This window comes from Eumetopias jubatus, unplaced genomic scaffold (genome assembly GCF_037043125.1).
Source record: "Eumetopias jubatus isolate StellerSeaLion01/CBP00866 unplaced genomic scaffold, mEumJub1_p1.0 scaffold_16, whole genome shotgun sequence".
NCBI classification, from domain to species: domain Eukaryota; kingdom Metazoa; phylum Chordata; class Mammalia; order Carnivora; family Otariidae; genus Eumetopias; species Eumetopias jubatus.
Genome location: NW_028274822.1, coordinates 56107544 through 56120002, shown reverse-complemented (window position 1 = coordinate 56120002; position 12459 = coordinate 56107544). Strand labels below are relative to the sequence as shown.

Sequence of the window (12459 nt, the reverse complement as noted above, 5' to 3'; positions counted from 1 at the left end):
GGAAGAATTAATATTGTTAGAATATCCATATTGCCCCAAGCTATCTACAAATTCAGTGCAATCCCTATCAAACTTCCAATGTCATTTTTCAAAGAAATAGAAGAAAACAGCCCTAAACTTCACATGGAATCAAAAAAGACCCTGAGTAGCCAAAGCAGTCCTGAGCAAGAATAGCAAAGCTGTAGGCAGTACACTCTTCCTGACTTCAAATTATACTATAATATAATTAAAACATAGTAATCAAAACAGTATGCCACTGGCATAAAAGCAGACACATAGAGTAATGGAACAGAATAGAGCCCAGAAATAAACCCACGTATATATGGTCAGCTGATCTTTGACAGGAGTGCCAAGAGTACACAATAGAGAAACGATAGTCTCTTCAATAAATGGCATTGGGAAAATTGTATATCCACATGCAGAATGAAACTGGACTCTTATGCCGTACACAAAAATCAACTCAAAATGAGTTAGAAACTTAAGTGTAAGACCTGAAACTTTAAAACTCCTAGAAGAAAACATAGGTAAAAACTTACTTGACCTTTGTCTTGACAATGATGTGATACTAATAACACAAGCAACAAAAGCAAAAATAAGCAAATGGGATTACACCAAACCAAATAGCTTCTGTGCAGCAAAGGAAACCACAAACGAATGAAAAGACAACTTTCACAGGAGAAAGTATTTGCAAACCCTACATATCTGATAAGGGGTTAATATCCAAAATATGTAAGGAATGCATACAACTTAATCACAAAGAAAGCATAAATAACCCAATTTAAAAATGAACAAAGGACCTGAATAGACATTTCTCCAGAGAGGACACACAGAAGGCCAACGGGTACATGAAAACATGCTCAACATCACTCATCATCAGAGAAATGCAAATTAAAACTGTAATGAGATATCACCTCACACCGGTAAGGATGACTATAATAAAAATAAAAAGATAACAAGTGTTGGTGAGGATGAGAAATGGGAATCCTTGTACATTGTTGTGGAAATGTAAAATGGTGCAGCCACTATAGGAAATGGTATGGAATTTCCTCAAAAAATTAAAAATAGTCCTACCATATTACCCAGCAATCCCACTTCGGGTGTATATCCAAAGGAATTGAAATCAGAATCAGAGATACGTGCACTCCCTTGTTCGTTACAGCATTATTTGCAATAGCCAGGTTATGGAAACAACCTGAGTGTCCATCAGTGGATGAATGGTTTGAAAAAATGTGACATGTACATACAGCAGAAAATTAGTTTGCCATTTACAACATGAATGGACCTGGAGGTCATTCTACTAAGTGAAATAAGCCAGATAAATATGGTATGATATCACTTTTATGTGGAATCTAAAATAGACTCATAAAAGCAGAGAGTAGAATGGTGGATGCTAGAGGTTGGGGGGTGGGGGAGAAGGCGATGTGACAGGTTAAAAGTTACAAAGTTTCAGTTATGCAAGATCGATACTGCAGATCTACTATAAAGCACAGTACCTATAGCTAATACTGTTATGTACACTTAAAATTTTCTAACAGAGTAGATCTTACATTAAATGGTCCTGCCACGAAAAATTAAAAAAATACTAAAGGTGGCAGGAGGAGTTTTAAAGGTGATGTGTATATTTATGGCCTTGTTGGTGATGGTTTCACAGGTATATACTTATCCCAAACATCTCATGTTGTATACACTAAATATGTACAGCTTTTTATGTGTCAGTCATAGCTCAATAAAGTTGCTTTAAGCAATGAAGAACCAAATAAAAATTACAGAACTGAAAATGTAGTAACCACAATAAATACGATCATTAGTATTATATTTTGCATCAGAATAGGCCTTTTTAAAATTAAAAATTCACGAGCATTTAGTTTGTGCTAGTCATAATACCAGGACCTCGCCTGATTTGTCTCATTTGGTTTTCACAAAAATGCCTATAAGAAAGGTGTCATCAGCATTTTTTGATGAAGAAGTGAAAAACAGAGAGATTGAATAGCTTGCCCAAGGTTCTGGCACTGAAAGCTTTAATTCAGTTTCCTCTGATTCTTAAACCTGTGCTTCTTGGCACTCTACTAAACCAATTACAGTGCTCCATGGGTGTAGTAGTTCTCTTTCAACTTCCTAACTGCCCATTTTAGCAAGTTCATAATATCTAGCATGACTTCGTGGGCTGCATTACCCCCACAGAAATGTGTTTTTAGAAGCAAATTTATTTTGTCCAACCTTTTGAACTCTGAGTTCTGTAGCTGTCAATTTCTTTTAACTCTACTTATGAAACTTTTTAATATTTATACTTTTTGCTTACTATGTGCATTCAATTTTCTAATGCTTTTAATGATAGTTAAGTGATGGTATCAGCTATTTTCTGGGCAAAAACTAGTCAGAATCAGAGAAAATTTACCCATAGTTTGTCTTGAGCAACTTCATTTTATTTTACTTTATTTTTGGGGGGCACCTCCATTTTAAAACCACCTGAATTTGAAGAAAATTAGCCCCAAGACCTTAGAATTTTATATCTATACCAGTTGGTTTTTGCCCATCTCTGTGTTTGAGAATAATATAATAGAAATTGTGTTACATCCTAAGTAGATATTAAACTGTGATGTTTCTTTCTTCCTGGTCTATATTCCAACATGTATCATTTGTACTTGCTCCTTTTTTTTTTCTGTCATTGAGAACATTACTTAGTTTTATTTGGTCAGCAGTAGTGATGAACATCCTGAGTATTTGTGCTTGTTCTTCATCCTCATAGAAGCAAAATCATCAACAATTTAAGTCATGTTAGCTTTGAAAAGTTTCTATAGAAACTATTGGAGGTATTCCATAATTTCAGCAAACTGCCTTTCAGTATTTATCATGTGTTTCAGTGACATTTGGCCAAAATATCAGTATTTTCTTAAGAAAAAACGATGTTTATTTTGCATTCTTACACTGTGCAAGTTTAGACTACCCATGTATTAAAGACTGAGAAGAAGTAGCTTATTTTCATAAAGTCAAATGACAGTGAGAACAAACCTTGTTGAGTCAACTGGGAAAGAGTGTGGGGGGTGGGTAGCAGGGTGGGGGTGCTGCTCTTCATATGTGACCCGTGTGATGTCCAGGCACCTGCCACAGGATGGCTCATGTCTCCTCGGGGCCCAAGGTTGAATCGCAAGGCAGGCAACATTTAATTTTCTAGCTCCTTCCCATTTCCTCACTGACCCCCTTTGTCTGCGCCATCCCTGTGGCCTCTCACAGGATCTGATGGAGGTGGTCTTTCTGAGCATCCCTGCTCCCTGTTGTTCTGGGGAGGCAGACCCCACAGACCATCTCTTCCATGAATGCTTCCAAACAGGAGGCCTCCACCCACTCCCACAAGTAATTCTTTGTCTTTTGAAGATAGATGAAGACTTAGAATCTAATCTCCCAGCTCAGATATGATTCTTCTGTGTCGTCTTTTCTAGGTCATAGAAGGAAAAGAGTATGTAGTTGGCTAGTAAAATAATTGAGACTAAAATCTAAAGCACAGTAGGCCTCATTGAGGGGTACGTTAGTTGCATTAGAGAAGAACTGTCTCTAATTGGTGGGCTAGCTGAGGGCATATTCCTAGAGCAGGGCTCATCCTGGGAGCTACTGTCTGTTTCTGGCAACTTTGCTTTTCAGGATCAGGAGAAAGGTTGTCAGCGACTTGACACTCTTCCCGAAATACTGCTGACCTCTGTGTTGTTGGTTTTTATTTGTTTGGGAGTACAGCACGGAAGGGACTATTTCATCTTTGCTATTTTGCTGAAATTTGTCATGCTTCCCAACATTTTCATGTCATGTCACACAGAGAGAGAAAATGATAATCAGTATTTGGGAATGAGAAGGGATTTAGAGCCTGGAGGAGGCTGCTAGAGGCTAGAAGGACTGACCTGGGACTCTGGCTCCCCAGGCCCCTCCTGGCTGCCCTGAGGGTGTAGCTGGACACTGGTTGGGAACCTACCATTACGTAAGTCGTGACAACTCAGCTATAACCTTTTGGCCCAAACTGGCCACCGCCCAGGATTTGACAGAGCATGGCCCATCATTTTCAGCAGAACAGGGTAGTCAAAGAAAAGCAGGAACCAAATTTGCAGCTTGGATATGAGAAGATGAACACACTGTTGATACAAGATGATAATCTAGTAGAACGAGCAGAACCGGATTCCAGGGGGTTTGGTGATCAGTAGTCATCATCTAGACTCAGAATCAGGGCCAGATGGGAGAAACCATGATGCAGGTAGGGATCCCAATTAGAGAGCAAAGCACAATAATAGAGAGTAATTCAGGGTGAGAAGCACATGAAGGACTAGCCGGGTGGTATCTGCAAAGTGGACCCTCGCTCCTGGGTTGGGATTGGGAGGCAGAAATCCTGTCCTGGGAAGGGGCCAAGAAGAAAATGGGAACATAGGGCTTCTGTCCCAGCAGGGCCCCCGAATTCTAGCTGTGGCAGCAGACGAGGCATTTAGAAACAAGGACTAAGTCATATGCCTCTCTAGGAGACCCGGAGGCTGCGAGGCCACCTAGACTCATGAACAACAAGGCATGAGCACAGGTATCAGCACTGGGCACTGCTTCAGGTGTGGACCTTTGAACCCTAGAATGAACGGCTGGGTTTAACAAATTATCTTTGGCCTCAGATCAGGATTGGTCCTGGGGACATGGGCAAACTCACCAACCTGTGCACAAAAGGAAGGAGGAGAATTCAGAGGCAGAGGGCCGTCCTGGGCCGGACACAGAAAGCAGCAATTCAGCCTCAGCTGCCAGGTGCTGCTGGGGCCAGCCCTCCCCGGTTGCAGCTCGAAGGCAGTCAGGAGCGCTGCTCTTGAAGAAAAAATATGTATACTGATAAAATTTACATTTACTTCTCTGTTTATCCTCAGATGTTAACATTATGCTTAAATATTCTGAAAAGCAAAACTAGTATTTTTATTTTATTTTATTTAAAGATTTTATTTATTTGTCAGAGAGAGAGAGAGAGAGCACAAGCAGGGGGAGTGGGAGAGGGAGAAGCAGGCTCCCCACTGAGCAGGGATCCCGATGTGGGGCCCAATCCCAGAACCCTGGGATCATGACCTGAGCCAAAGGCAGATGCTCAACTGACTGAGCCACCCAGGCATCCCAAAACTAGTGTTTTTAATTGCCATCATTTTTATGTTTCTTTCTGTTTATGAAGAGGACTGCTAGGACCTCAGTTTTAGATCTGTCAGAAAATCTCTTTTAAAACTTGTCTGCAACTGTCTGGTACCTTTTTGCTTTGCTTAGTGTTTACCTTCTGTTCATAGGCCTTGCTGCTGTTGGTGAGCTAGGGGCTGACATTTTTTACCAATTACTTGGTCAAACCATATGCAATTCAGATATTCGACTGTCTTTGTCTTTTAGAAACTGCACTTTCATATGGGTGAACTGACTAGTTCCTGCTGTCTCTTCCTTCTTTTCCTGCACACAGCAAACACTCCCTTCATTTAGGAGGGCGGGGGAGATAGTCTGCTCAAAGGACCCATGTCTTCCACACAACACTGCTGCTCAGTGCTTCCCCCTCAGCCTGCAGTTTCTACACCTCCTGTCTTGGCCCTAATGAGCTGAAATTTGATTGTACTACTTTATCATCAGTCAGAAGCTGACATTTTACCTTGACCGACAGAGCTTTAGGCCATAGAAATTTCAGTTTATGTCAACAGTTTTCTAAAGAGACTGTATCTTCAGAACCTCCTTTCCCCAGTATTTAGCTAAGCCGAAAGTAAGATTTAAAAAGTTTTATCATGGGGCACCTGGGTGGCTCAGTTGATCTCAGGGTCCTGGGATCAAGTCCTGCATTGAGCTCCCTGCTCAGCTTCTCCCTCTCCTTCTGCCCCTCCCCCCTCTCTGTCTCACTCTCCCTCTCAATTAAATAAATAAAATCTTTCAAAAAAAGAGGAAGATTTTTAAAAAAATAAAATAAAAAGTTTTATCACACCTAGGACAACCAACTCAGTGGATTTTTTCCTATGTGTTTAGGTTTATGTGGATTTCTGCACATGCATGCTGTTACACATGCACGCACATGCACATGAGTAGGGTCTACATTTGCAGAAAGGCAGGCCAAAGTTGGGGATGCCATCTCTTTAACATAACTGTGTTCTCTGCACAGAGCACAGGTTAGTACGGTGTTGCTATACGGAAATGTGTTCACAGCGCGACAGCACAGGTTGAAAGGGGCGCAGACTACTATACCTGAGATATTAATATCCCCTCTTCTTTTGTACTTCCATCTCCCAACATTATCTTCTTTCGAGTTCTTCACCAAGGTATGCCACATCTGTTTTTGTCATTTAGTATATTCTTTTACACTTCACACTTCATTCTGAGCTGTGTAACCTGGAGATGCGTTCTCACCGGGCTTGCCTTGTGGAATCAGGAGGTGCTCCACTCTAGCGATGCTTGGGGTGTTCCATTTCTCACTGCTGGAGACACAGAGGGGCTAGAATGGAATGAAGAAGTAATAAACAAGTGACTGAATGACTAGAGGGACTGATTGATGAATGAAGGTTGAGGGAACCCAAATTTCTCTCCGCTGAAGCAAGTCTTGAACAAGAGGGTCTGTGGCAGCCGTCTACAGTGCTGGACAAATAAGGCTTGGGAAGAGAGCATCAGTGCCATGCAACACAAATCATGTTGGGGGGAATGATATGAAATAAAGAAAATTCATGACTGTAACAAATCATTTAAAAGTCTCAATTTGACAGTGTGTTAGATGGCTAGCAAAGTTTTTCTGAGTAATAGTATCTTAATGAAAACTCAGTTGTGCTTGAAATAAACATTTCCCAGTTTCCCTTAGGATAGCCTTATGCCTTTCAACTTTTATCTGCAGAAAGTTCTTTCTTAAAATTCCCTTAGATCTCGTATGCTGCAGCTTAAACAGATCACTCCTGCTGCATTGTTATTGGAAACAGTACTTGATCACATCTTTGCCTCTCACACAGGACCTAGCATATGCTGACAGATTTCCCCTAGCCATTAGCCACAGCAAACATACTGCTCTACCCTGTAAACACCTGCCTCGGCTTCTCATCACACAAGAGTTATACCACACTTCTCTCATGTTTCTTCTCTTGATGATGTTAAAAACCTTTTCCCCCTTCTACCCACCTGATTGGTTGGTGCTAGTTAATTAAGTGATCTATTTTGAGGCTTCTCAAGAAAGCGCCAAGCAACTTCGGGATAGTTGCTTATCCTGTGTGTGACTGTTTTCTTACCCACACAATAAATATATTAATACCATCTTTGGGTATTTAGTAATAAATATTAGAAATAATATAGGTAAAAAGCCTTGAATTTTAATGGGCCTATAGTACACACTCAGTAGAGGTAGCTTTTTTGTTCTTATTGTAAATTATATTTATTTATAAATATGTCTTAACTCCTTCACTGGGTTTATAGTCTCTCAAATGCCTATGATGTAGCAGATGCTCAGTTAATGGATTATTGAATCAATAACTGAATAAGTATTACAAGTTGCAGAACATGCATGTAGAGAGGACTCTTTTGTCTGTAGCAAAGGCTGCTGATCATCCCTATTGCCTGTTCAGATTCACTCTGGCTTGTTGGGGCAGGCTGGTGTCATCCAGAAGATCAATTCTAGGTATAGGTTGGTACTAAAGGCCTTCTGGGGTTAGATTGTTTATGGGCTCTTCCTGGAAAACTCCATCTACTTGAAAATAGAGGAAAAACTGCATTGGTCCCTGATTTTATCATGCCATTAACATAACAAAAGAAAATGTTCATGCATCCAAAAGAATTTATGTGTCATACATCAGCAAATGTACAGTAAATTGGAAGCAAATTCCTCAAGAAGACCAGACTGCCTAGATATTGATGCATTTGACTATACGCTTCCCTAGATGGAGATTATAATAGCACTAAGATAATAGTAGCAACTGCCATGTTGGGATGTGTGTGTGTGTGTGTGTGTGTGTGTGTGTGTGTGTTAGGATCGGGTCTGATTTTCCCATTTAACTGGAGAGAAAGAGAAGCTTGAGTATGAAATGCCTCCCCCCGGAGTTGCCTGCAGGTGACCTGTCACCCCTGGGCTTTTCCTGATAGTGACTGCCTTACTCCTAAGCAGCGCAAGTCTGGGGCTTCTTTGGAGACAGGGATGTGGGCACAGAAATCTGACGAAGACTACCAAATAGTCTGTAGAAAGAATCAGATCATGGGTCCTGGTAGATCCTTGCCAGTTAGGCTCCAAACAACATCCCAAGACTGGGGACTCAGCCTTCACTGTGGTCTCTCCTTTTTCATCTCAGGTGTTCCTTCACATTCCAACACAACACTTCTTAGTAGGTTTCAGGAGGATTAAGCAGAAATACAGATACAGTATTTCTGGATACATGAATGTTAAGAAAGAAAAGCATAATATTCTCTGATACTGGTGAATCGTTTTCATGACCCATAGTATTTTGTGATGTAGGTGGTCAAATCAGGGCATAAATATCAGAGGATACAAACTTTGAATCAGGTGTTTATATAACATTTCCATTGCTGTACCTGAAGCACATCATTACGTTATTCTTAGATGTTTAAGTTTTCAAAATTGTAAAAACTGTATGTGCTGATGACTCTACCTGTCATACTCTGCTGACCAGTGTCTGTGGTCTGGAATTTATTCAAAGGGCAAGATGAAAAGAAGCTTATTAGGGTGTACTCAGTGAAAGAAGGTCTCCCTTCAGTTCTTAAAATCTGGATGTAAGTCTGGCTCAGTGACAGTGGGTTCCTGATTTATGGCTATAGACTGACAACTGTGTGCTCATTTTTCTACAAACCAGTGCTTTTGGCTGCCCGTATTCAGACATGAACTTGAAAAAGGAGGCAACTCTTCACGATCGTCTGAGAGAACAAACACAGGCAAATTTGGAATCCGACTCTTCACATTCGAAATCGAAGAACCTCTGCAGTTTGAACTTCAGCGGAAAACATGAGAAGGTGAACAGTCAGCCCAGGTAAGGACCTTTTTGAAAATGTAAACGAGAAAGTAAACCATGTAGAATAGTAAAAGAACAACATTTTTAATAATAATACATAGTTCCTTATATTTCTTTGAAATAGTTTTGTTTGGTTTTGTATATTATTACATTCACTGGCTCATGGAATTCATCTAAGGCTTGATGTTCATTTAAAAACCACTTTTTATGTCTTCGTTCTCAAAAATTTGGAGTCATTTCTTTCTAAATGTACATATTACATGTGAGTGATAAGAAAGTGCATCTCATTTTTAAAATTCCCTAAGATTCCCTTTTGCCTTGAAAACATCTTTAGCCAGAGATGGGCTCTCTTGGACGCGGAGCATTTGCATCAGTCGGTCCTGCCAGGGTTTCCTGTCCTGCCTGCTGTCTGTCTTGTTCTTGTTAGTCCAGATGCACCTCCCATACGATTGCATGGATTCATTGGTAACACATTATCCTTTTGTTCTTAAATGCGAACTTACCCTTGAAACATCAATTTCCCATTTTCATGTACATGTTACCATTTTCTAGGGAGCTGCAAATGCAACCTTATTTGATATGTTTTAACCTATGCCAGGAATTATAAACAAAAAAAATCTGACACTCAGTAAGTAATTGGAGACCAGACAGACAAGGAGCCAAGAAAGGCTGGTCAGAGAAGCAAGGAGTGAGTATGTCTCAGACCCCACTGCAGGCAGAAGGCACTCCTGTTCAAGCCCTTGAGAGACAGTAGACCCGCCCTGTGTGAGCTTTGAAGGAGTGGCTACTTGAGGGGGGCTGTTGTTTCTCCCCATCCTCCAGAGCCTTGCTCTGTTCATTCAGCACCATATGGAAGGAAGAGGCGTGCGCCTCTCATCATGCGGGAGACCCAGCTCCCACTGGAACAACTTTCTGCCCATTTATGCCTTCATTCCCAGCGAGGCTGCTATCTCCCTCCCAAGGAGACCTGTCCATCGGGAGAGTTTGGTGCAAAGGGTGGATTTTGTTCTTTTTCAAGCAAATGTTGGTATAACGTATTTGGGTGACGTTTCCTTCTTGTTGAGCAGCTGATTTTGGTTTTGATCTCTCCGTACAGCACTATGCAGATTAGCTCTACTTTACTGCACCGTTTATTTCCTATGGATACGCACGTCTATTTTTGTAGCTGTATCTTGCATTTATTATTATTTATTATACACCCAGTTCTCTTGTTGAAACTTCACAGGGTCTCGCTGTTCTTTACTGCTTTTTCCCACCCACACTCTTTACGAGTCTAAGTAGTTGAGGGGCTCCGGTGTCCTTTCCATGTCCCAGTGGAGGGAGAATTTTTTTCTTTGCTTTTTTGAAAACTGTTTTCCAAGGAATGGTATTTATTTATCCCAGAATTATTGGGACCAGTACATCCTTTTGCTTATATTCTTTTTTGTTCTGTTACCTTTTTATTTTCCAAATAAAAACTTAGTTTCTCTTGTAAACATTTTAGATGTTCATCTTCAATGTCAAAAGTTGGGGAGACGAAACAGATCTTTGAACCGCTTTTAAAAAAAAACTGTTAAACTGCCACATTCTCTGAGGCTAGCTAAGGCTTTCTTTTCGGCAAACACAGATATATGGCCTCTCCTCTCTTGAACTCCTCTTAGGAACTTAACTCTTTTCAATATATTATTATATGCTTTACTATTTTGAAGGGGATTTACACTGAAATAGACCAGACAAGCATAATTGCTACACATAGAAAGAAGAAGTAGAGAATGTTAGTTGATAACCAAGCAGAAAAATCACACATGACCCTATCCCGTGGAATCCTATTTCATGTATGCCCAGTGCTGTATAAGGAACTGGGCGATGGGAGGGGAGTCATACTGTTCACATCTTGAATTCTTAAGCCTTCTTTTGTTTTCCAGTCTCAAGACCAAAGCCCTCCTTGCACTCCAGTCCCAGCCCACTTTTTTTAGTTTAAAATAAATTTTTTTAATTTAACCAGCCCTCATGACAATGTTTGCTTGGTATTGGCTGGAGTGCCCGCTTTGATTCTACCCCCATCTCTGTGACATCCTGCTCATGGTCTAGAATTCCAGGGTGGTGGAAAAAAAAAAAGCCAAGAAATCATCAAGGAATCATAAGTAAGGCTGATTATGAGCAGAGAAAATATATTTTAATTCTCTTTACAGTTTACTTGTAGTGGTTTCCTGGGGCTGACTTTTCCCTAACTTAAATCTTTACTCTTAAAAATCACAAGGTAGCAGATATAGGTGGAGACTATTTAAATTCCATCTCTTTCTTCTACCTGTTGAGAATGATTTTTACCTGGCTCATGTCCAAGGATAGGCATGGGGGTTAAATTAGAGAAAATTAGAGTTACAGTTTCCATCCCTCCTCCCATCCATCCAGCCAGCCATTCACCAATCCATCACTGAGCTCTGAACAGGCCTTCTGTAATTGCTTATACCAGCAACACTTGTCACCTTAGAATATCCAGACTTCTGACAATTCAAGTGCAAAATGTAAAATTAACTCTTGACATTCTTCTCAAATGAATTAGATGCTGCCCAGAAATTTAAGGAATTTTGTCTTTTCCCTAACTGCATTCCAGTTTTGTGATTACTTTTAAAATTATCTTTGTTTTCATATTAATCTTGGTAGAGGGGATTATTATTAGTAAATATCTGATTATGTTCACATTTTCTGAATAGAGGGTCAGGTTTTAAAGTTGAGTAGACTATATACTACTAGATGTTTACAAGATTCTCATTCATAACAGTAATACCCCATGTTAACACAACTTTGAAGAGCCAGTCTCACAGAAGGTCATCATTTCTGACAGACTGTCATTTTCCCTTTATGCTAATAGAGTGGAGTAGTATTACATTCCTGGTGCCTTATGTACAGGCAAATGACCTTATACCTGAGTTTCTTTCATTTAGGTGTGTACTCTAGGGGATATTTTTAATTTGACAGTTTATAGTTTGCACATACATTATCTTTGGAGCTTCCCATAGTCTTATGATTTAGGCAAAACAGATATTATTGTCAGCATAGTATTGTCATTAATAAGTGAGGAAGTAGAGATCCTTAGTAGTAACTGATTTGGGACCCAAATATAGGTGTTCTGATTCCATCCAGCATATTCCTGTTTCAGTAAACTAATAATAGTAACACTAGAAGTATCAGTAATAATAACTATCTAATATTAATATCACACACTTACATTGGGCCACAAAGCACTGTGCTGAACAGTCTGTATATATCACTGTGTTAATTTCATTTTATCCTCACAACAACCTTATGTGTGGTAAGTATTCTTATTCTGAGTTTATCATGTAGACACCTGCAGGTTCAGAGACGTTGGGCAGAGTTTGCAGGATCACACAATTAGTAGGAAAGTTAGGAACTGGGTCTAGAACCGCCTGATTCCAAATCTTATACACGTTTCCACTACGTTAGACTAGCAAAGGAATGTCAGCTTAATGTTTGAAGGGTCTGGCTGAATTTTTTCTAGATGACT

The 12459-nt window shown here is 40.1% G+C and overlaps 1 protein-coding gene across 1 annotated transcript in view; it reads left to right on the top strand.

Moving 5' to 3' along the window:
* Positions 1 to 12459, top strand: part of L3MBTL4 (L3MBTL histone methyl-lysine binding protein 4) — a 411329-nt gene that overhangs the window by 270636 nt on the left and 128234 nt on the right. Inside the window, exon 14 of the mRNA XM_028123942.2 lies at positions 8799 to 8972. Coding sequence (XP_027979743.1) covers positions 8799 to 8972 — 174 coding nt within the window. The remainder of the gene's footprint in view (positions 1 to 8798; positions 8973 to 12459) is intronic.